The 23,859-nt window shown below is 41.3% G+C and overlaps 2 protein-coding genes across 7 annotated transcripts; both read left to right on the forward strand.

The window, feature by feature from the left end:
* Positions 1–3,288: 3,288 nt before the first annotated feature.
* pex13 (peroxisomal biogenesis factor 13) lies at positions 3,289–7,722 on the forward strand. The gene is made up of 4 exons (XM_032542145.1): positions 3,289–3,524; positions 4,738–5,444; positions 5,973–6,095; positions 6,718–7,722. The coding sequence occupies exons 1-4, from the start codon at positions 3,451–3,453 to the stop codon at positions 7,074–7,076; spliced, it is 1,263 nt and encodes a 420-aa protein (XP_032398036.1). The 5' UTR covers positions 3,289–3,450; the 3' UTR covers positions 7,077–7,722.
* A 240-nt stretch (positions 7,723–7,962) lies between these two features.
* Positions 7,963–20,959, forward strand: sanbr (SANT and BTB domain regulator of CSR). Of its 6 annotated transcripts, none has more exons than XM_032542134.1 (21): positions 7,963–8,745; positions 9,775–9,926; positions 10,080–10,251; positions 11,151–11,250; positions 11,501–11,739; positions 11,946–12,004; positions 12,435–12,595; positions 12,773–12,859; positions 12,985–13,095; positions 13,282–13,405; positions 13,497–13,649; positions 15,126–15,268; positions 16,489–16,585; positions 16,689–16,721; positions 16,937–17,036; positions 18,768–18,853; positions 19,442–19,470; positions 19,625–19,698; positions 19,842–19,930; positions 20,219–20,301; positions 20,403–20,959. In XM_032542134.1, the coding sequence occupies exons 2-21, from the start codon at positions 9,777–9,779 to the stop codon at positions 20,437–20,439; spliced, it is 2,127 nt and encodes a 708-aa protein (XP_032398025.1). In that variant the 5' UTR covers positions 7,963–8,745; positions 9,775–9,776; the 3' UTR covers positions 20,440–20,959. The 6 variants fall into 6 exon arrangements, with proteins under 6 accessions (XP_032398025.1, XP_032398022.1, XP_032398023.1 ...); XM_032542131.1 differs by having other exon boundaries at positions 20,226–20,301; XM_032542132.1 differs by having other exon boundaries at positions 11,154–11,250; positions 20,226–20,301.
* Positions 20,960–23,859: the final 2,900 nt, after the last annotated feature.

Below are 23,859 nucleotides of genomic sequence, written 5' to 3' on the forward strand. Positions count from 1 at the left end.
AAAGAAAGAGTAGTGGCGTAAAGTCACACGTCTGGTTGAACCAGTTGGCTAAATCTGTACTGTTGGAACAGAAACTTGGCATATATTGGGTATGAGGGAAAGCAAAGGATTCTTTGAACTACCTTATCGGGTCAATCAGTCTTTCATGATAATGATACATTGTGGTTGTAAACACAGGAATATACAGGGTAACTTTGTGGATGCCCCGGCAAATCTTTGCCAATCTCTGTGAAATGAGTTGGCAACATCTTCTTTTGAAAATGTCTGACTGCCATTAGAGAAAATGATGCTATTTTTTGGGGATTTCTTGCCAACTCAACTGGACGACATCAGATTATTTCTCTCAGATCTCACATACTTTGAAACATTATGCTTGAGGAGTTTATGCAGCTAAATTGATCCATTTCCATGCCTTGAAGGTCTACTATTGTAACAAGTGACATTTCCATGCCTTGAAGGTCTACTATTGTAACAAGTGACATTTACATGTCTTTTTATTATAACGCAGGTCTATATATGAATACTGTGAAAGTATCAACAGAGAACAGAGAAATGCATCCAGACCATATTCAGAAACTGTGCCTTTAATTGAGCCCTCATGACCTCTGTATGGTTGAAATGTCACAACTATTCTATACAGCCTATAGGTAGGAAGTGTCACTGCAGTGCCGCTTCAGTCATTCCCCGGATGCAATGATGCTGCAGTGACAGAGAGCACGGATGAGGAAGACCCGGAAGTCTTAACCAATCAGAGCAGACTGGGCTTTTCTGGATGGCAGCTTAAAAAGACAGACACTAAAATACAGCGTTTCAGACAGAGAATGAAAAAAGGTGTATTCAGAAAGAGAGTATGAGATATATGATGTGTTTTTTTTTTAACATTAAAGCATTTCAACGTGTTTTAGTAGAAACCCAAAATAAAAGTATCAACCTGAAAATGAGCATTATATTTCCCCTATAACTTAACATATCATGGGGTCTAATATATATATATACTTTATGTACACTTGGTCTGGGGCTGTTTTCACATAGTTTGACTTAACCGCTCAGTTTTAATTAAAGGAACAGTTCGACAATGCGAGAAATATGCTGTACTTATTTGTTTTCTTGCTGTAAATTAGGTTTTTTATATTGTTTATTAAATAGCCTAAACAAGATATGTTGTGTTGGTTAGTAAACGCTAGGGGTTCTACTAAGAATTTTTTTGCATCTTTGAATAGAGCAAGGCTAGCTGTTTCTGACTTTCTCCAGTCTTTATGCTATGCTATGCTAAGCTAACCTAACCCTAACCGTCTCCTGGCTGTAGCTTCATACTTAACGGACAGGCATTAGAGTGGGATTTATCTTCTCATCTAACTCTCGCCAAGGATCCCTAGTTTCTATAAGCTGTGTGCAGTTCAACCAAAGAGTTATGTTCTCGTATCAGATTTCATTTTAATACTTCATGAATGGGAGCAAGACCCCTGCAGCCAGGTTCCAAAATCTGATGGAAAGGCTGAAACCAGAAGAGTGAGGCGGCAGCAAATTTACATCCAACAAACACATGTGGGTGTCCTGCTTGGGTGTCCATGTAAGGTACTTCTACTTTACATGCTTGGAGGACATGATCGTTCATTATCTTTGACCTTCCTCTATCACCACGGTGCAGAAAGGTCACAGGTGCTCAGCACAAACCCCAAATACCAGGACCATCATCAGCTAAAGCATCGTCCCACACACAGCGACATCACGGGCTAACACCCTGGACTCCTACACCTTTCGCCTGGGATCCTGACACCGTCATGTCACGAACGGCAACCTCACTCTCACACACCTACATTGTGACATCACACAGGCATCTTACGTCCTCCTAACCCCCAGTGTATCTATCTAATGTGACAGCTCTGCATGTATGCCCCCCCCCACACACACACACACACACTTGACATCACAGGGCTTCCTCCTAAAACCCACACTGTAGGCCCACACCTCTGCACTTTCTACTTGCGTTCAAGTGCAGCTTTCCTCACCCTCTCAGCAGCGTAGTCACAAGCCGCCCCCTCTCAAAACCTGACTACTGGGTTAACTGAACAACACTGGGAGTGAAATCTCGGGGGGGGGGGGGGGGGGGGGGGGGGGTAAAAAGAAGCAAGTGAACGCTCATGTGGGGCATTAAGTCTGAGGACAGCAGGCTTTTATGCATCATTGTTATCCCCTGTATTGTCCTCCCAGGTCAAAAAGGGACAAAAACATAACATTTTTTTTAGTTTTCACTAACACCACCACTAGTTTTGCACTACTTTTTGGAATTTGTGGTCATTTCTAATTTCTACTTAATCATTTCTCATTCATAAGTGATAAGTAATCTTCACTTATATGGAAGTATCCCTAATGTTTGAGTTAAAAAATCTGAAATTATGAATTATTTTGACTCATAGTTGAGGTTTGAGGAACGTACAGATGAGTTTCGTCAGGAATAAAAGTGATCCATCGGATTTGCAAAGAGCGTTGTGAGGAATCCAATCCATTTTTGTGGTCATTTGGTTAAAAAGAATCCCATATTTCAGATATAGACATTTTTTAAAGGGGTCAAATTTGACCTGAGGACAACAGGAGGGTTATTTTCTGACATTTGTGTGTTTATTTAGCTCACACTTTACATGGAACTTCCTAAAGCAGGTTGGGCAAGTAGCCTATGCATAATTAAGCCCAAACTTTAGGAAGTTTCTGTTTCTCTTCAGCCAAACCACTAGAAAGTTTTAAATGTGTGACTGAACATAAATAAGTAAAATACTAATGCAAATTTTTGTTCAACTCTAGTGTATTACAAAGCAGGGATATTCCCTATTATCTGCAGGTTGCAGAAGTCTATCTCGAGGGTCTTGTTGTGTAATAAGTCACAGTACCCTCTGCTGGACAGAAGTGAGCAGTGCATTTAATCTGTAAGCGTCCAGGGCAAACTAATCAAGTGTGAAAAACACAAAGGATTGTTAATGGATTGTTAAGTAATTTAAGCAGTTACAAACATTAAGAAATACAAATACATCTAATTTACCGCCAAAAATATTCAGATATTTAGATAGAGTAATGGAGAATATTTGGTTCTATTATTTACATCTATCTGTTATCAGCTATTGTGGTCTAATCGCAAAACATCGCAGACCAGTTGGTGCTTTTAAGAGTTGTCGGAATTTTTTCAATTATATTTTCCTCGACCATTTGAAATTCCTTTACCTCTGTTTAGAGATGGAAGCCGTGCCAAAATATCCCAGTCCAGGAGACAAAGCCATATGTACCTACAAATCCACAATTGTTATAGTCCATTTAGGGCTATGAATCCAACAACACACACATGAGTTGCGATGTTAGAGTAGGAAACTACGAGGAGAACGGGAAGGCAGCAGGAGAAGCTGTCAGGTGGGAGCAGAGTTCGCATTATTTTTTTTACACTTTGGGGACATATATTTTGCTATGGATCCGCAGCCTCCACCAAAGCCATGGGAAAGGCGGATTCCAGGGGCTATGAGTGCACCTATAAATTACAGGTAAACGAGCTATATACCTGTTTTGGACTGGAGCTGGTTCGCTGTTGTTGGTGACGTTAGCTATATTATGCTAAGGTTTAGCACAAGCTAGGTGACCATCCAAACGGTGGAGCCTTTAATATGGCGGTATAAACCATTGACCATTAAACCAATAGTCATTTGCCAGAATATTTCGCCGACGGTGGGCAAATAAACAAAGGACGAGCTTTGCGAATAGCTAACTACTAACGGTAGGCCCGACGAGGCCCTGGCCTAGCATGTGTAGCTAGTTAACTAGCTAACGTTATTGTAAAGAAAAAGTTTTTATTTTTATTTTTTGGGGCTTTTCAGCCTTTAATTATGCCAGGACAGATAGTTAAGACACGCAGGAAATCGTCACAGGGTGGTCTCGAACCCTCGACCTCTGAGTCGAGGCATAAACTTCAATGTACATGTGCGCCCGCGCTACCCACTGAACCAACCTGGCCACACAATTTCATGGAAAAGTGTCTCACCAGGTAAACAGTAACGTTAGCATATCTTAATTATGAATGTAAACGCCGCATAAAACATAAACTAATGCCATGCAATCATTTGAATTGCCCTTCTCCACTTTGGGTAGTATTTAATATTCTGTGAACATTCCCATTACTCCTCCTGTCAAATTTGACCCCTTTAAAAAATGTCTATATCTGAAATATATGAGTTTCTTTTTAACCAAATTACCACAACTAATGGATTGGATTCCATACAACGCTCTGTGCAAATACATAATCACTTTCATTCCTCTGATCTTAACTATTAGTAAAAAAAAAAAAAATCATAATTTCTGTTTTTTTTAACTCTTTAAGTAATTATATATAAATGAGGACTATTGACCATGAATTCCAAAAAAGTAGTGTAAAACTAGTGGTAGTAAGGTGGTCCTAGTGAAAACTAAAAAAAGAAGAAAAAAAAAAGTTTGAAAAAGGGACATAAATGTCAAATTGTTGTCCGTTTTTGACCCCGGAGGACAACGCAAGGGTTAAACTGTCTTCTTAGTTCTCGCTGTCTTTGCCGGTCAATAACGTTAAAGTTCTGTTCAGTTTAGGTCACATCAACCTGATAGTTACACAGTTTAAAGTTTTAGTTTAGCTAAATTAAATATTACCCATGCTTTCTGTATCATCCAAAAATGACATAACCAAACACTAAAAATTGTTTGAATCCTATGATTTTTCTTCTCACCAAACAGATCTGCAAACTGTGGACCACCTGCAGGCCCCTCTGTTTCTGCAGGCCCCCCTGTCCTGACCAGGATGGTGCCCCCGTTGCCCCCTCGTCCCATCCAGCAGGCTTACCGTCCAGCCTACAGCTCTTTCACCTCCTCCTACAGCCCCTATGGGAGCTCCATGTACGGGGGCTACAGCCCCTACGCCTATGGGGGCGGCGGCTACGGCATGGGAGGATACAGCCGCCTCTCCAACACGGAAGACGCTCCCCCCAGCCGGTTTGTGCAACAGGCGGAGGAGAGCAGTCGCGGTGCCTTCCAGTCTATCGAGAGCATTGTCCAGGCCTTTACCTCAGTTAGCATGATGCTGGACGCCACCTTTTCAGCTGTGTATAACAGTTTCCGCGCGGTGTTGGACGTAGCCAACCACCTAACACGGCTGCGTTCGCACCTCACGAGAGTTTTCTCCGCCTTCGCTCTGGTACGCACGTTGCGCTACTTCTACCGACGGTTACAGAGGCTGCTGGGGCGAAGGTCAGACGCGGAGGCGGACGACTTGTGGGCAGACAGCGCAAGCGATGCCCTGGCCACAGGTGCGTCCAGAGTGGATGGAGCGGGGATGGAGGGTCCGACCGTCAAGTCCTGGCCAATCTTTCTGTTTTTCGCCGTAGTATTAGGGGGACCCTACCTTATCTGGAAACTGCTGAGCTCCAGTTCAGTTGAAGAAAACGGTGAGATTTGTATTCAAGATTTTAAGATGAATGTACCCTTTATTAGTCCCACAAGGGGGAATTACTATTGACAAACTGTTGTTATTACACACAGACCTAAATTACACACACATGCTCAGTACCTATACATACACTAAATGGAGAGATGCCAAAGTGAGTGCTTGCAGATGAGATGGTGAACGTGCACATTTTATCAACATAACTTTTAAAGTTCAGAAGCTGCCCCCCCCCACCCACCCACAAGACTTTATCATTATCAGTGCTGCTGCTGGCTTTACCAATTACTTGGAAGGAAAACTTGCTTTTTCTGGCTCAGTGCCAAGCAGTTGACCACTGCTCTAGGTGGTATCAATGACAACAGTCCTCACTGATCTCTCTAATTACTTGCACCAGTTATATATGGGACTTTTTAGTTTTAAAGATGGATGAAACAATATTCTATGAGAGAGAAGCCGATGACTGAATTGGTGCATGTAGTCTGTCTTTTACTCTTTAAGATGTAAAGCTGTTTTGGGTTTCTGTGTTTAGCCACTGATTGGGCCAGCGGGGAGGACGACCACGTAGTCGCCAGAGCGGAGTACGACTTTTCAGCTGCGTCTGAGGAGGAGATTTCTCTGCGGGCTGGAGACATGCTCAACCTTGCCCCTAAAGGTGAGCGCTCTTTAATAACTGCTGGACATTGTTTTCTGTCCTCGCATTCCTCTCATACATAACTGGTTTTACACATCTGGGACCATTATGGTAAATGTTGCAAATTATTTTATTTTTTTAATCAATGTCATGAAGTTCCTTGAATTGGTTTCTCATCTTTTTTTTTTATCTCCAGAAATTGTATTATTTTATAGATAGATAGATATTACAACATCACCTTAAATATAAACAACCATGGAGGATTGTATACATGTCAGAAAGAGACATAACATATTGTATTTGTTCTGCTGTTCTTAATTTATGAATTCCCTGTGCGGCGTCCTTGAGTGCCAAGAAAGGCGCCTTTTAAATAAAATGCATTATTATTATTATTATTATTATTATTATTATAACCACATAAGCATTACGAATAAAATGAACAGCTCTTGTTTTCCTGTCCATGTAAGTGCATAGCGTTTATTGCAAAGACATCAGAAATACTAAGTTTGTCTTTTGAGTGAAGTCCATCAGACAAATTGTCAATAATGAAAGAGCAAAACATGCTTTTGGGAAACTAGAACAGTGTGGTGTCCCCCATGTTGGTGAGCTCAGATCATGACCCTTTATTCTCCCCTGTGTTCAGAGCAACAGCCCAGAGTGCGTGGCTGGCTGCTGGCCAGCCTGGACAGCCAGACCACAGGACTTGTCCCAGCCAACTACGTCAAGGTCCTGGGCAAGAGGAGAGGCCGTAAGTACGCAGAGATGGAGAGGCTCGCTCAGGTCCAGCAAGGGAGCGCACAGGCCTCCCCGGCAGCCCATACTGCACACCCAGAGTCAAACGCTGCCCAAGGCTTTACTCCAGGCCTTGGTTCGGCCTACCCCCCAGAGGAACTGCTAGAATCAGTGTACAGAGAAACACCGTCTTCCGTCAGTCTGGGAACATCCAACCCCAGTATGCCCTCCAGCACGGTGCTGAACATCCCCGAGAAGACTGACCTGTGATGTTTGTGCATTTCTGGATTTCTGTGTATGCAAGTCTACGCGTGTTCATAACACTGGTTGGCTCAGTCAGTATTTGTTTGCAGTTTAATTCTGAAGCTTGACTAATAATCAGCCAACAGTAGATATTTGGGGAAACTTCATAGACCTTGTCAAGAATGGCTCAAAGTAGTTCCTAGGTTCATCTATTTATATTATCAAAACACAATTTGGACTTTGTGGTAAGGTTAACGGTCAAAAATGGTTTTCATGCATAAAGGTGCTTTGTTGTACGGTTCTTTAGTCAGCACTTGTACAAGAAAGACAGTACACTGTTATTCTTTTAAGATCATGTCTGATTCAAGATGTACTAGATTGAGATTGCTTAATAACAAGAATAAGTTCAACGTTTAAGATATAAGGTGCACTGATAAATCATCTGTATACAGTGTAAAGACAAAGCCAGGGTGTTTTGTTTGATAATGTAATTATGGCATTTTCTTTTTGCCCTCAGTTGTAAAGTGCTTGGTCCTCTGCGTTGTCTTCTATGTAAAACAATGTGATTGGATTCATTCAGAATGTGGAAGGGCTCATTTTGCACATTGTTAGCTGTTTGTCGGTCACAGAAAGTAATTTGTAAATATTTAATATAATTATTTTGAAAATAAATATTGTCCATTGCGTAATTATTTTGAGTGAAAGTGGGATTATAAAATAGGTTTAATGAGTAGGAGCAGGGTTTTCACATCAATAACATCTCAAAAGTTAAGAGCAAAACGTAAGGCCAAGAGAGCTTATTTTGTTTAGTTTTAATGGGGTAAATCATTTTTTTAAATTTTTTTTTCAGGTAACTTTATTTAGTTTTATTAAAAGTTGGACTGAAGGCAGAAACCTTTCAGCCGCTGTCTCTTAGCAACAGGACTCCTAACCTGCTGCAGTGCGACAACCGGGACGACTCAGCAGATACCGACGGAATTCACCAGTTTACCAGTTTTTATTTCTCCACATCATTTCAAGACCTGTCCGCTGAGTTTGTATTTTGACAGCACAGCTTGTCTATATCACTTTTCTGTGCTACTGGGTTTACAAACTAAGATAAGGAGCCACTTCACGTTAGCTAGCTAGCTGATATGCTTGCAGTTTGAAGCTAATGATGCCTTCACGGACTGTAGTTCTTGGCGCAGTTGGACTAAAAAGTATTATTAACATTGGACATATCCTACTTTGACAAAAGATACTTAACTCGTGTTCTGTTTTGTCTTTAATTGCTAAAGGCTTGACTGCATAACGTGAGTTACTACACTCAGAGGACCAAGAAAGTCTTCGATAAAAGTAAACACATTTGTTAATGGGACGTTTTACCGTACAAGTTATCCTGACATTGCATTCACAAGTATAATGTCTAATTTGAATAATATAGCAACACCCACCAACAACGAGGCAATACTATGCTGCTGACTCACGTGTAGATATATCTACGGGCTGATTGCATCACTTGTGTCGAGTTGTTCGAAAGGAGTACCTGAAGGCACCATATCCTGTCTCTCAAAGTTAGCTAGCATTAGCAATAGCTGCAGTTAGCCGGTAGGAGGACCGCAGCATCAGCATCATCCCAACACAATGACATAAAACGGGCGCCAGCTTGGTTGACTGTACGAGGGAGACGGGGAGGAACAACTCCGAAACCAGAGAAGTATGTCAACGATATCTCATAATGCTTGCTGTTTGAATTATGTGTCCAGAACCATCTGAATATAATCTGACCCTGAAATCATCTGATGTTGATGCAGCAGGGGGAGGACAGAGTGACTCGGCCTGCGCTAGCATCACCACTCCACTGACACTATTACGTTTCTCTATGGTCTACCATGGATTTATATCATAAGCCGGAATCAACAAATGGATGTAAAATGAACAAAACCTCGACTTTATGTTTACCTGCTAACATTATGCTCTTATTACATTAAGCTCTGCATTCATTCCAAGATGTTATGACCTGTGATGCATTCATGGGACAGACAATTATACAAACTTTTCTTTGTAGTAAATGACGTATAAACATTACACAGACATCATCCACCAAAATCACAAGTCTATTCACATACAATTTAGACAGACTAACAGTACTCATTTTTATGTATGTAAAAAAAAAAGTATGTGAATATTATATATATATATATATAAATATATATATATATAGCCTATATATATATATACAGTATATATGTATTTATATATATATAGTTAGACAGAAGAGTGATTAATACCTCTACTAGCTACATTCTCATCTGTGACTAGCTGGATGGTATTTATTAATCAGTATTGCTGCAATACCTCATACTTCATACTATGCCGCATACATTTTGTGTATGGATGCAAGGGCTGTCATTCATAATTTAGATCAGGGCTGCGACTAACTAGTCATTTTAACGATTGAAGTGGTGAATATTTTCCCAATTAAATAACTTACCGCTGGGCCTATGAAATGGTTGAAATAAATGGCCCATCCAAATTATGTTAAACCCATTTCTTTTGCCTGACCAACAGTCCAATCATCCTATCATGTAAGAAAGACTTAAGCGACCATTAGAAAAGTTGCCAATTCATTTTCTGAACAATTTTAGCACCAATTTGGATATCATGATCCAGCAGATGTGCAGCAAATGTAGACCATTCATTGTTAACTATCTGCCTTTTGTTTCTTATCTCTCTGCCTCTATAGAAATGAGCCGCTTCTGCTCGGACAACAACAACTTTCCCTATGACAACAACGTCCTGGTTTTGGACATGGTGCTGGGCTCTCTGTGGGGAGTGCCCCAGCCCATAAACTGGGACTATGTAGCCAAGCTAGTTCCAGGATTCACTCCCAAGGAGGTAACTGGAATGCTGGGTAACTATGATTGCTTCCATCCAGCCATCCACCGCTCTATTTGTCCAATCCCATCCATCAGTCATTGCATGGCTTAGTAACATTAGTCCTGGCTTGTTGATAATAAATAATACTGTGGCCCTGATTTGATCTTCCAGTGTGCCCGTCGGTTTGAGGAGCTGAAGAGCACAGGGGGCTTTCTTCATGTGGACAACCAATGCAATCCCCTGACAGAAGGAAGCCCCTCCCCTTCAGATGGCCTGACCACTCTGCTGGACACTGGTGAGGTGGTGGAGACAGGAAGCAGCCAGAGCAGCAGCAAAGTCCCAGGTCAGTAAGTGCCATTCCGAGTACTACAGATAACAGATATTTTAGCAATCAGCTGTAAGAGTTTGCTTCAGCCAATGAGCGGGATTGGTTGTGGCTCTACTGTTTTCAACATGGGGGTCGGGTCTCAAACGTTGTCTTTTTACAGCTAGACAGTACACTCAAATATGACCTGAACATTTGAGGTCTTCACGCAGTCATTGACACTGAGTGAGAGACTCCTCAACTCTGATTGGTTGATTTCCTTCGCGGTGAAATCTTTTAATTATGAGCACTAGGGAGAGGCAGAGGAACATGATTTCCTCTGTCTCATCTAGTACTGTCAGGAAATAGTGAAAGTGTTAGCAAATATGACAAAAACATATTTTGCTGTAAAAGTGACTTACTACAGCTTCACATTTCCTTCTGTGTGGTATTAAAAATGTCTTAAATTGAACTTGTTACAGCTTTTTTTCTTACAGGATTTTTGCCTCACATTTAGGTTTTATTCACTGCTGTCCTTACTCGCTCTTCTGTGAGAATAACTGTAGCAATAATGATAAAGTAGTGTTTGATTAGTATTTTTGTAAGATCATTGCCATTAAATGTACTGTTGCTGTGAAAGGTCTTATAAGAGTGGCATGTGCGCCATCTAAAATGCATTTAGTTTTTATTTAATAACAGCTTTTAATTGAATTTAAACATTTTGACGATGCCTTTTTCTCAGTTAAGTCGCAGCTAACTTTATGAATAAACTGTTCCCAGGCTAGTGAACATGGACGGCTGGAACAAGCCAACATTTTAGAGCAGTACAAAGCTTAAAATATATGTCAGCGCCAAAACAAATGTGCAGCCGTTGTATTGATGCTTACTGTTTGATAACTGGATTGAACGTATATTTCCATTTTTTCCGCTGCTGTCAGCAGGCTCCAAGTCGACGCCCACAGGAAGGGTTGGTGCTGTGGAGAAGAAAGAGAGAAGGGTCTCCGCAGAGGAGGATGACAAACCTCAGAAGCCACGAGAGTAAGGATCAAGAACTCACCCTCAGTCTTTATAAAGTGCTGATTCCAATAGCAGTGAACCCAAGTTAACAAGAATTCACATTGATTTTCTTACACACACGTATGCACATGATAGTAAAATCCTTTCAGTAGGAATCACTCACACCTTGTGGATTTAAAAGGCTGCTATAAAATATTTAGCAGTGAGTTTTTCTGTTGGGTAAGGTATTATTTTTTTTCAAATTATGTATTTTACCTTTTTTTTCCTACAGCCCCAACATGGTCATCCACGTGTGTGACGAGACCAAGAATCTGAAACAGGACTTCACGTGTCCCAGAGATCTCCTCGTCAAAGAGATGCATTACTTCGCCGAGTATTTGTCCGTGGACGCGCAGAGGTGGGAGGAGGTGGACATCTCCGTTCACTGTGACGTACAGATCTTCGACTGGCTCATGAACTACGTCAGGAGGAACTCTGCGGGAGAGGGAAACAAGGACAAACCCCGCCTCGGTAAATCTCAAACATTAATAAGAAATATCACATTCTTACACATAGGAATGCCCGAGCTGTAACTTACCTGTTTGCGTAAATCCGTGCATATTGCTTGATTTATAGTCACTAAACGTTGTGTTTGGTGTTTCACCGGCTGTGTGTTGTGTGTTGTCTGCTGGTTGTGGGGTTCGCTCGGTTGGTCACGTGGTGTTTGTCGGTTACAGAGCCCAGCAATGTGATCTCAATCCTGATCTCCTCCGAGTTCTTGAAGATGGATACGTTAGTAAGTGTTGTGACGTGCGACGCCATGTGTGGTGATGTGCTTTGGGCCTTTTTGTTTTTTCAAATGTAAAAAAAAAAACTATTGATATGTAGCCTGGCAACGACATATTCCCAAGAGTATCTACCAGCAGCTTGAAAATCTGTTTTAGAATCATTTCTCTTCTAGTCCAGGAAAAACAAGAGGCCCATACATAGATTGTGACCTTTGGCCATTGTTAAGTTGATGTTGCATGAATGTTAAAAGTGTAGATGTTATTTAGACACATTGCAATAAACACTGCTGTACCTCCTTGCTGCTCTTAAAGAAGAGCTAACACTGTAGCAATATTGTGTTTGAAAAAATGTGATTACTATTTATGTAAGATCATTGACATTTTATGTACTGTTGCTGTGAAAGGTCTTACAAGAGCAACATGTTTGTCCATGTTCAGGTGGAGGAGTGCATCCAGTACTGCCACAAACACATGAGCGCCATTGTGGCCACGCCCTGCAACATGAATTGCATCAACAGCAACTTGGCGACGCGCATCGCCGAACTCTTCAACCACAACGAGGCCGACGACATCAGGGACAAAAAAGACAAGTTCAAGAGGTGACGAGATGCAGAAGATTGGTGATTTTTATTACGAGTGGTTTCTCGAAGCATCCCAGATGAATGTGATGCCTAATCTTGTTATAGAGATAGTTTATGGTAATAGGTCATAACATCAAATTGCAAAAGCAACCAATGCTAGAAATCTCTTTTTTTATTTTTATTTCTCCCTCAAAGCAAATTGTTTCAGAAGAAAATTGAGCGTCTCTTCGATCCCAAATACCAGAGCAGAGATTCGCCAGGAAACGCCTCGACTCTCTACAGGTGAGTTACAGTACCTACCTCACTGCTTAGCGGCAGAGTGTGTGAGGTGATGAACATCAGTTGCATTTTTTCTCTTATCGTGATATTAGTGTCAGTCTCACTATTTGTCATACGTTTAATTCCAGGTGTGGTCTGTGCCATAAGCTGCTGACCAAAGACACAGAGAGAAAGATTTCTTGTGTTCCAGGGAAAATCAACATAGATGCTCGCGGAGAGATCATTTACACACACACTAGGTATAATAGTATACACACATGTGTCAAGATTCACGTACCTGTAACTGTAGTTCCTGTATTTAACTGTCAAAAATACACTATTTACCCTTTAAGGGCTAAACTCTTTATCACAGTGTGTGTGCGTGCGTGTGTGTGTGTGTGTGTGTGTGTGTGTGTGTGTGTGTTTGTGTGTGTGTACATTTGCAGGCAAAAGAGCTGGGATGTGCATGAATACATCACGGGTCTGTATGAGGACCTCAAGTCCTGGGTCCTGGTCTACTGGAGAATCTGGGGTACCATCAACTACCTCACTTGCTTCCGATGCCAACAGGTGTGTGTTTGTGTGTTCATGTGAGGTTATGTATGTAGTAAAAGTAATGTTGATACAACAAATCTGAGCGTGTGTGTGTGTGTGTGTGTAGGTGTTTGTGTGTGCAGAGCTAACCCATTGCAAGTACCACCCAGACAGTGTGCAGTACCTTGGCATGGGAACTGAGAAAGGCTGGCATGGTGCAGGAATCTACCCCTGCTGCAATCAGAGAGTTCTCCGCTTCGACCCCTCTGGTATGCCCAAGGTATGGACAAACAGACACGTGCACACACACACACACACACACACCACACACACACACACACAATGAATGTGTACTAATAGTCGCCCTGAAGAGATTTAAAAAGTCAGGTAAAAATAAAAAGAGAGCTTTAACCACAAAAGCTGAATTCAAAAAGACAAGAAATACTAAACACTGTAGAAGTAGCCAGAAACAAAAGCAGAGCATCCAACACTGAAACAGGAGAACACCAAGTCTAATATACAGTACATAGGGAAAGCAGGGTGGCAACAAGGAGCAGGTAGAAACACATCAGGGCGGGGCAATTACAAGTTGTAGTTGTTACAGAAATCAAACCATGCATGCTTCCCATTCTCTGTACTTTGGTTAGTAAAACAGGTGGATTATAGATAATGGCTGCTCAATAATGCTTAATTGAACCATTATGTATACTTTAAAAAAAATCCTCTACATGGCTTGTGAAGTAGTGCAGATAAGTAATCTGTTTAGAGTGCCGCCCCACTGCATGCTGGGCCTGACCCTGTTATCCTCCATGGCTACAGATTAATAAATGTAGCTCACAGATGACAAAGACATCCACACCAGCTAAACTGCAGCACAGAGGGACTGATGTACAATATACGGTGTAGCCTATTTTTTTTAAGTGTATCCTGTGATCATTAGCTCTTTCATAGTTATTTCTCAGTGAGGTAGCAATAAGTAAATTAATAAGTTTACACCCCCATACTAAAGTTGATTAAAATTAGAAATAAAAAAAACATCTTTTGGAAATTGATCTTAATGCCTTGACTCAAAAATTTTGGAAAATCCAAACTTTTAAGGACACCAATTTTCTTTGTGAATGAATAATGTATTGTAAATAAATAAATGTTCTTCCTTAAAATTAAAAATAAAGTATACACCCACCCCCCCCCCATGTTAAATTCCCATAGAGGCAGGCAGATTGTATTATTAAAGGCCAGTTATTTCATGGATCGGCCATTGGCCTTTGGAATTAAAAAAGCCCCCCCACATCATCACATACCTTTCTCCATACATAGAGATTGGCATGGTGTTATTTCAGTTAGCTTAATAGCTGGTTTGATTTGCATCTAGAGATGATGTTATGGAAAGTTCCCCATGCCAATCTCTAAGTATGGTGAAGGGTATGTGATGATGTGGGGTTATTTTAACTTTTTTGAATTAAGGCATTAAGATCAATTTCCAAAAGATGTTTTTATATTCCTCTTTTTAACCAACTTTAGCATGGGGGTGTAAACTTTCTCAAGCCAGTGTAATGCTAGATTGTCCTTGGCAGCAAGGCAAAGAGCGTGCAAACCAAAGAAAGGAAAGCAGAGGATAATCTAAAACGAATGTAGGAGTTGATTCAGTCCATTGCATGTTACCGACCGACGACCCTAACACTGAGCCTGCTTACTGTGCATGCATACGTTTGGGGCTGCGCGTCAAAGCTTCAGGAAATCCTGTCTGTGTGTTCAGGGCTGTAAGATGCGAGACCACATAGTGAACGTACCCGATGAAGAGAACTGTGACGAGGTCACCTCAGCCCAGACCAGAGTCCTCAATGACCTGCTGCTGCACAGAGACGCCGTGTGTTTGTCCAACACACCACCTGCAGACGGGTGAGCATGAGTGTGTGCGTGTCTTGTTTGCCCAATAATTTACAGGAGCATTTGTTTGCGGCTGGGTATCATTCAAACATTTTCAATGCCAGTACTGGTACCAATACCCATACCGTGACTTCGATACCAGTTCCTAAACAATACTTTTAAATACTATTAAAGACTGATCTCATAAAATGGCGTAAGTATGACACACCAATTCCAATGTCATTTAGCCTCCATTGACTTGCATTACCTTGTATGAATTGTGGGCATGTGAATTCACGTCGTAGCGAGTAGTGTGAAAGGGGCCATGTTTCCTTTGTGTCCTAAACTCAACCATCGGTTTGTTTTTTACTAAAGCCAACCCCGTTCTTCTTTTTCTAAACCCAACTTGCGTGTCACGTTTCCTAAACGCAACCGTCGCTTTCTTCTCGCGATAACTCGGCAAGTGGTGTGTGTGTTTACGCTCGCTGTATACAGCATAGATATACACGCAGATAGCTCAAAATGTGTTTAGAAGCAAGGGGAGTTAACCCTAATTTATACACATTTTAACAAGTTTCATTTTAAAGGAATAGCTAAAAAGTGTATGCTAAGTACAGAGCTGGAGCCAGAACATGGTTAGCATAGCTTAGCATAGAGACCCGAAGCAGAAAAAGCTAGTCTGGGTCTGTCTGAAGTTTAAAAAATCTTCCCAAACACCTCTAAAGATGACAATGTAAGTAAGATGAAGTAAGTAAGATGAAGTAACACGTCGCATCTCATTTGTTTCATCCGTGCCTGAGCGGAAAAGTTAAATCGAGCGTTGTGGTTTTTAGTTTTTAGGGGGGGTTATCCAGCCACACGTCATTTGGAAAGTTGCCGTGTATGTCTACCTGAAGTCATGATCTCACGTTGTTTTTTTGACAAAAATGTACATTACACATTACGGCACAAACGTGAGCACCGTCTCTGTGTAACGTGGAGTTTTTCCTGCGTGTCTCTATGATGTGTAACATTAGACAGCCAATCACAACCATTAATAGATATGGTAAAAGCATGCTGCGTGCTTATTGGCTCACTGACGCTGATGGGATTTACCCCTTTGGTATTGAATTTGTATATTAAATGACGAGGCATTTGTAATTACTCGATACTTTAAAGCCTAATAAAGTATTGAATTCAGCACGCAGCCCTACACTTGTTATCAAAAGCTTGCGATGAAATTCCATTTTTGTGTGTGTTGGGATGTGTGTTAGTGCTGAGGAGAGTCCCTCCAGTGCAGAAAAGGTTCAGGACTGCGATGTTCTCTTGGAGCCGACACTGCTCGGACCTCTGAGAGGAGACGGCAGCACTGTGAGTCTCTCTCTGTCCCTGTCTCTCTCGGTGTTTCTCTCAGTCTGATGCATGTCATTTTTCTGGTTCTGACTTCAACTACTTTCCTTCTTTTCCCGACCAGTTTTCCTTTTTGAAAAACTGGAGTCTGCAATTGGTAGGACGTTCCTCTAATTTCCTTCTTTACATCTGCCTGTACATTGTTGCTACTAATTGTTTGGTCGTCTGTCTCTGTCTCTGTCTCTGTCTGCACCTCCGAGTGCTTTTACTGAGATCCTTTGTTAGATTAGTCAAATGTAAAGATTGACTACAGTCTTTGTCATTAAGCAGCTGAGTAGCAATGTCTAAAATGTGTGACCTTCCCCCTTCCAGAGGCAGCAGTCTCTCCTGTCGGAGGATGAGGAGTACACCACGGGGTCAGAGGTCACTGAGGACGAGGTGGGGGACGAAGAGGAGCAGTCCAAGAAACAAGGTAGGGGAGCTTTTTTTTTTCTTTCTAGCTTTTTTGTGGCAGATCCCAGCTGGATCACATCGGCAGCTGTTGTTTTTGTAGGCCTGTGCGGCTGCGTGGCCTTCGCCATCAGACAGAAGTAATGATGAGTCATGTTTGCGGTAATCGCTTTGATTTACTTATACGGCTGCAACACATACATGAATTAGGGATTAGTCTGGTCATTAATTACACTACATAATTAAACAAATTGTGAAAGGCACTCAGACAGTTTTGGTGTCAGTTGAAAGCTTTTTTTTTAGCAGTGCCTTGTATATTCAATTCAATGTTCAATTTGTTCAATAAAAGTATGTCGGAAACTTTCATTTGTTTTCAATTCAACAAGCCATTTGTTGTATTTCAGCATATTACTAAAAGCAGCCGTTTCTGTCAGGCAAGTGCAGAAAACGTTCGATAAAAACATCGGGAAAAGTGACAAAAGCCTTGGGAAAACGTGACTAGAAGACAAGGGGAAAGCGACAAAAGTGTCGAAAAAAGACGAGCAAATCGTTTTCATTTTAAATTTGGTAAAAACAGAAGTTGCACGGTCGATGGGAAACTGGCATGCTTGAAGTTGTGTCTGTCTGGAAGGAAGAAATAATAATAATATAATAATATCTTCACGTCATTAAACTGCTGTTGCCCGGTTTAATTACAGGCTCTTCTCGCCATAACTATTATAACAACAGTGTCTTATATTGGCAGTTTAATATCAGTTCATATGGTAGATTATGTATATAATCACCAAAACGTTTTGAGACAATAGAAAGTCATAACAGTTATTACTGCAGGGATGCTGTCGGGTATAGATGATAGGGTGATACAAATTCATATTTCTGTCCAATGTATTAATCTGATAACAGTAATATATGGATACGTTGATGACGTTTTTTTTATAATCATCCATTATTATTTATTTTGTGCAATATTTCTTCATTACATCATTTGCAGTTTGTCATGTTAGCTGAAGAATTAATCGCAATTTTATTGAAATTTGGACTACATAATAATATTTAATAATATCCAAATTGCAGGAGGGCGCAATATTTGTTAAAGGCAAAATATGTCAGACCATTTATAATTAATTATTGTGTTCCAGCAGAGACAGACCAAAGATTTTTGACATTTTTTTATTTGAATATATTCAATGAGAACGATGGAACAAAAAGGATCTTTTTCTCCAATATCGTGAATCATATCGCAATAACAGTCAAAATAATCGCAATTAGATATTTTCCTCACATCATGCATCTCTCCATTAGTGCATGTACAGATCCTGAGCGTGTGTGTGTGTGTGTGTGTGTGTGTGTGTTTGTGTGTGTGTGTGTGTAGTTCAGGACTGTGTGTGATAACTAACAAAGTGTGGACACAGAGTGTAAATTGTAATTTCCCCATTGGGGATCAATAAACAGATACAAATTTTAAAAAAAAATTAAGTTAATTAGAGTAAAACATCACATCATTTTTCATCACTCCTGGACTCCTTTAGTCGTGGTTAAAATGATAAAAGTAAAATGAGGACACATGATGACATTTTTCTCTATTAATAGCACATTAATAGCAATTCCTCCCTCTCCACTATCATCACGTCCCTTCGTTGTTGTTACTTTCTAAAGGTGGGAAATAAAACTGTAGCTACCTTCGGCCAGCAGATGGCGTCAGACGACCTTCATCATATTCATCCTGTTTTTCTCTGTTGTCTTCTGTCTCCAGCTGCTAAGAAGGCCAAGAAGGCCCCCAGACCTCTGAGGAAACAAATGTCCTCTCCGAACTTCCAGCGCAGAGACAAAGCAGAGAAAGTGAGTCCTTCATATTCAATTCACGTTTCTCTCTGCGGACGTAAAATACGGCTGACTCCCACTCATAAATCACATCGGGGTTTTTGGTCTTGTTCTGGTCTTGTGGTACGATCCAGTTCCAGCATAATACACCCTGCTTCATCCATAGCAGCAGGATTTACTTCATACAAATTATGGAGATGTCTGAAATATAGATATAGAACTCTTGCTTCTCACTCTATAGGGGTTTTGATGCACATATACACACTAGAAGTGTATCATTTATTTATTCAAGCAAATATAACTCAGCTTCCATGACTTTATACACACAGTGACTCTGAATTATGCATTACTACTGTACTGTACTGCAAAGCACCTTAAAGAGACAGTTCTTGTACACTGCCTATTATATATTATTATTATATTAATGGCTTCCATTGCTGTAGATTGAACCAGAAACCCTATAGTCTGTTTTAACGCTGTTCATATATTTTAGTTTTACTACTACTACGTTTGTTAGGAACTGTATTCCTACGCAGATAACACAGTAGAGTACACTGTAACTTTAAATCCTGCATGCTTGTGCTTTCCCCTTTGCCTTCCCCTCAGCCACAGCCCAGGGACAACACACCTTTCATGTGAGTTCACCTGCAAACACAAGTTCTTCTAGAAACTCCTCCGACTCATGCTTACATATTTCTGCATTAGTATCACATGAGGATGGAAGTGTGTTTACGCTCAGCTTGGATTTGATGTTGTATAGCTGAACTTTTGGTGGTGTGTGTTTTGCAGAGTGAGTGTCCAGAAAAATAAGTGGGACAGTTCTCGCTCCATGCGGTACAACCAGGACGCTCAGAGGGAAGAAGGTAAACGAGAACTGAATGTTGTCAATACTTTCATATTTGTAGGCCTATGAAGTATGCTGAGACTTATACATGCTCTTTTATTCTGACTTTTTTTGAAAGTTGAAGTTCTGTGTTTTTATTCTCTGTTTGTCTTTATGAACCAGACCAGCGGCGCATGGTGGAGGTCATCGGCTACCTGACTAAGATGAGGTTTGGAGACCAGGAACAGAGCAAATCTAAGGAAACTAAAGAGGCAAGTGTCTGTTCATATTCATATACATGCATGCTAAATGTAATGTAGCATCAGGATGCTGGAAATGAAATGAAATGATTGGTGTTGGCCGTCAGCCCTGCTGTCCTAGTTTTTGCAGCTGCCTGATGTCGAATTGTTTTTGTTCCGGACAATTTGTGTGCATGTGTGTGTCCGTGTGTGTGCGTGTGTGTGTGTGTGTGTGTGTGTGTGTGTGTGTGTGTGTGTGTGTGTGTGTGTGTGTGTGTGTGTGTGTGTGTGTGTGTGTGTGTGTGTGTGCTGTTGCTGCAGCCTACAGGAGGAATCTACTCCAGACTCGAAGCGCAATTTAAGAGTGCCTCTCAAGCCAGACAGGGTTCAGAAAAGACACCCAGGTACTCTTCACACACAAACACACACACACAGACACAGACACAGACACACACACACACACACACACATTATCAATAATTGACTGATTTCTTTTCTTTTGGAGGTCTAAAATACGCTATGCTCAGATCCGGACAACATAAAAGACTCGATGGGGAAAAAGCCGCTGAGCCGTCCAAGAAACGAGTATGACTGCGGATGAAGAGCTCATCACGGCCTGTCAGTACAAGAGGAAGAGGAAGATCCTTCTGTGAGGGCTCAGTATAACACACCAGCCTCCTACCGGCAGCCCCCCCTAGCACGGCCACTACTTATAACCCGACTGTGGACTCTCTCCTCACCCCCCTCCCTCTGTGCTTAACTCAGGTGACTATGTACTGATCACCATCAACCGCACCTTCTGTCACTCAGCTAGCTGCTTATTAGTGGTCTGTTCTTAAAAAACAGCAGGAAATGCCCTCGAACTGAACAGCCTCTCAGTATGTCTTTAGGATTTAGTTTTGGAATTCCTACAACATGGGAAATGTCATTTTACCTGAAGATCCGTGTTAATGGAGCCAGCAAATTCCACACGCATGGGATTAAAAACTAGTTTCAGAGAGAGATAAGTGATGGTAAAGGGAAATAAAAAATGTACTGCTTCAACACAGTTCAGTTGGTTTCGGTTAACCCTTGTGTTGTCTTCCCATCCAAAATTGAAAATCAACACTTTTTGACTCTTTTTGTCGATGTTTTGAACTTTTTTTCTTCATTTTAGTCTCTTTTTTTAATACGATTTTTTTTGGGCATTTTCAACACTACGTAACACTAACTTATTAACTTTAGTTTACAGTTATTTTTGGAATTTATGGTCAATGAAAAAAGGGAAGACAACACAAGGGTTATAGTAAATTATACCTAATGTTTGAGTTAGAAAAGCAGAAATTAGGAATTATTGAGACTAAAATGAAAGGAATGGATGTTGATGGATGATCACAGACTGGAATATGTCAACTTTTACTCAATACTATTTCAAAACCACTTCAATTTGTTTTCAAATGTTATAATATTGAATAAGACGCCCCAAAATTAATGAAAGTAGAGATTTGTACTTGCCAAAGAGCGTTGGGTGGAATCAATCATGTTATTTTGGGGAATTAAAAAGAACATTGATATAGGACAACATGAGGACAACATGAGGACAACATGAGGACAACGTGAGGACAACGTGAGGACAACATGAGGGTTAAACTGCCGATCCCCATACATCAGTAGATTAAACTAACTCTGTTTTAGCATCCCTAGTCTTCTGTGGTGAAGCCCAGCCGTCTGGGTAAGACAAATATTACAGTTATTTACAAATGTCCCCCCCCCCCCCCCAGTTCTGGTAGACATATAGGTCATTCCTGTCTGTATTGGAATGTAACTGCACTGTACAACACTGGGACCAATAAAACATGAATGACACTATTGGAGTTTTATTTCTCATTTCTCTCCACTGGGGGGCAGTCCATCACCTCGGGGGAGTTACTGGGCTCTTAGCAATCAACTTTACCCCAGTTTGACTACAACCTGTCAACCGTGCTCCAATTTACTGCCAGATGGTTTCAAAGAACGTCATGGGGGTAAAATCAAATTTGAATGAAAACACTGTTTTTATACTTGTTTTTCTTCCCTGAAAGATAAAAGAAGCCGGTTCATTTAGTAGAAACAGTGTGGAAGTCCTGGGCGGAGGGCTGGTGTGTGTCCCTGGGGAGATGGTCAACCACCCTCTCTGTTTGAGAGCCACGGACCAGTGGGGTGTGCTAACCTGGCACTTCCTGTCTAATGTACTCACAGGGGTATTAATAGCCCTGCCTGCACAGCGTGGACACAGACCAGGGCATGAGGAAGCGGGGAGCGGGCATTTCTTTGGATAGGTGGTGGGTGGGCGGGGGGGGGGGCTACCCCAGCTGTTGCCTCTTATCCTCGATAGCGGATGCCGAGAATGGCTGAAGATCTTTGGATCTGGGTCAGGGAGGGAGGGAGGGAGGGAGAGGGGGGTGGGTGGGGGGGGGTCCTGTTACAGCCGGACTGAATTATGGTCCCTGAGAGATGTTCAGATATGAAAGCATCAAAGGATCACATGAACTAGAAATTACCAGAAGAGATGCTGACTCCACAAAAGTGGAAGTGTATCACTGATATGAGCAAAAGCCTTCCTTTCCAGGTGTTGACATGCCGCCGTAATACCAGAGTGGCCACTGTTCAAGGTTTTGAAATAAAATCCCATGACCCACAGCTCGACCCCCAACAAAGTGAAGTACGGTGAAGTGCTCAGCTCTGACGCAACCATTCTCACTATGACGCTTAGAATTCTGCATCAACTGACAGGTTTCGTCAACTGCCAGTGGCAGGGCGTCATCGCAACCTTTAATGTAATACCAGCATGTTAACAGGGATTAGTGGCAGGGTCAGGTTACCCAGCACCAACCTTGGCCCAAGAGGGTCTGAGCGGAAATGGCCAAATGCCACAGGAACACTGCATGCATGACAGGTGGCATCCATCATCATCATCATCATCATCATCATCCTCATCCTCATACTCTACCATTCCTTTTAGGATTTATGTGGGAGTGGGTAAGAGAAGTGGGTCACAGCCATCCAGGTGGGAGTCTAGATCAACATTTGTCACTGTACTGGGAGCAGGACTGCACTGTACATGGAGGGGGGGGGGTTATTAACCCCGGACTAGTCATGTTACACATGCCTGTCAGAGGAAGCTACACACTAAAGATTACAGATATACAATGAGCTTTTTCTACAGGTTCACTCTCCTTTATAGTGGAGAAATGCCAAAAATATGAAGTGGAATCTTATGTATATATATATATATATATATATATATATATACATACATATTCAATTGTGTTCAGAACAATAGCAGTGTGTTTAAAAAAGTCAATAATGCTCAAAATTCCTAGAATAGCTTTTAATTCCATAACATGAATGTGTTGGGAACACAGCACATTCAATTCCAATTCAAAACATGACCAACGTTGATCTTGAAAAGGAATATTAGGCTGTTCAAAAATAAATATGGGCCATAATTAACACCTGAATCAATCATCTCACTAATTGAACCCAGCACTGCTATTATTTTGAACATGCTCCCGCCAATTACACAGAATGAGCATGTCATGACTGTTTTCTGTGACTCTACAACACTTACTAGTTGCCATGTAGAAATATGACTTCTACTAAAAATATGATTTATGAGGTTAGTAATGTTGCACTGCTATTATTTTGAACACAACTGTATATCGGAGGACAAAAATTGCCACAATGTCAGGCTGCCTGCCAACCTGTTATCAGTTCACCTGGCCAAACGTTCAGACTGCAGGGTTCTGACTTCTAACCTCGAAACACTAATATTAATACATATTCTTTAAATGCCATCTCCTCTTCCTCTCATTCACAGTGGAGCTCAAGCATCCAAGCAGCATAATGTGGGGCTTCAACATTTCAGTAAGTATGAAAAATAACATCAATTCCTGTAAAATGAGTCTCTGTTGTGGATTGAAGAAATGTGAGCAAAGGCAGGG

The sequence above is a fragment of the Etheostoma spectabile genome, chromosome 17 (assembly GCF_008692095.1).
Source record: "Etheostoma spectabile isolate EspeVRDwgs_2016 chromosome 17, UIUC_Espe_1.0, whole genome shotgun sequence".
Lineage (NCBI taxonomy): Eukaryota > Metazoa > Chordata > Actinopteri > Perciformes > Percidae > Etheostoma > Etheostoma spectabile.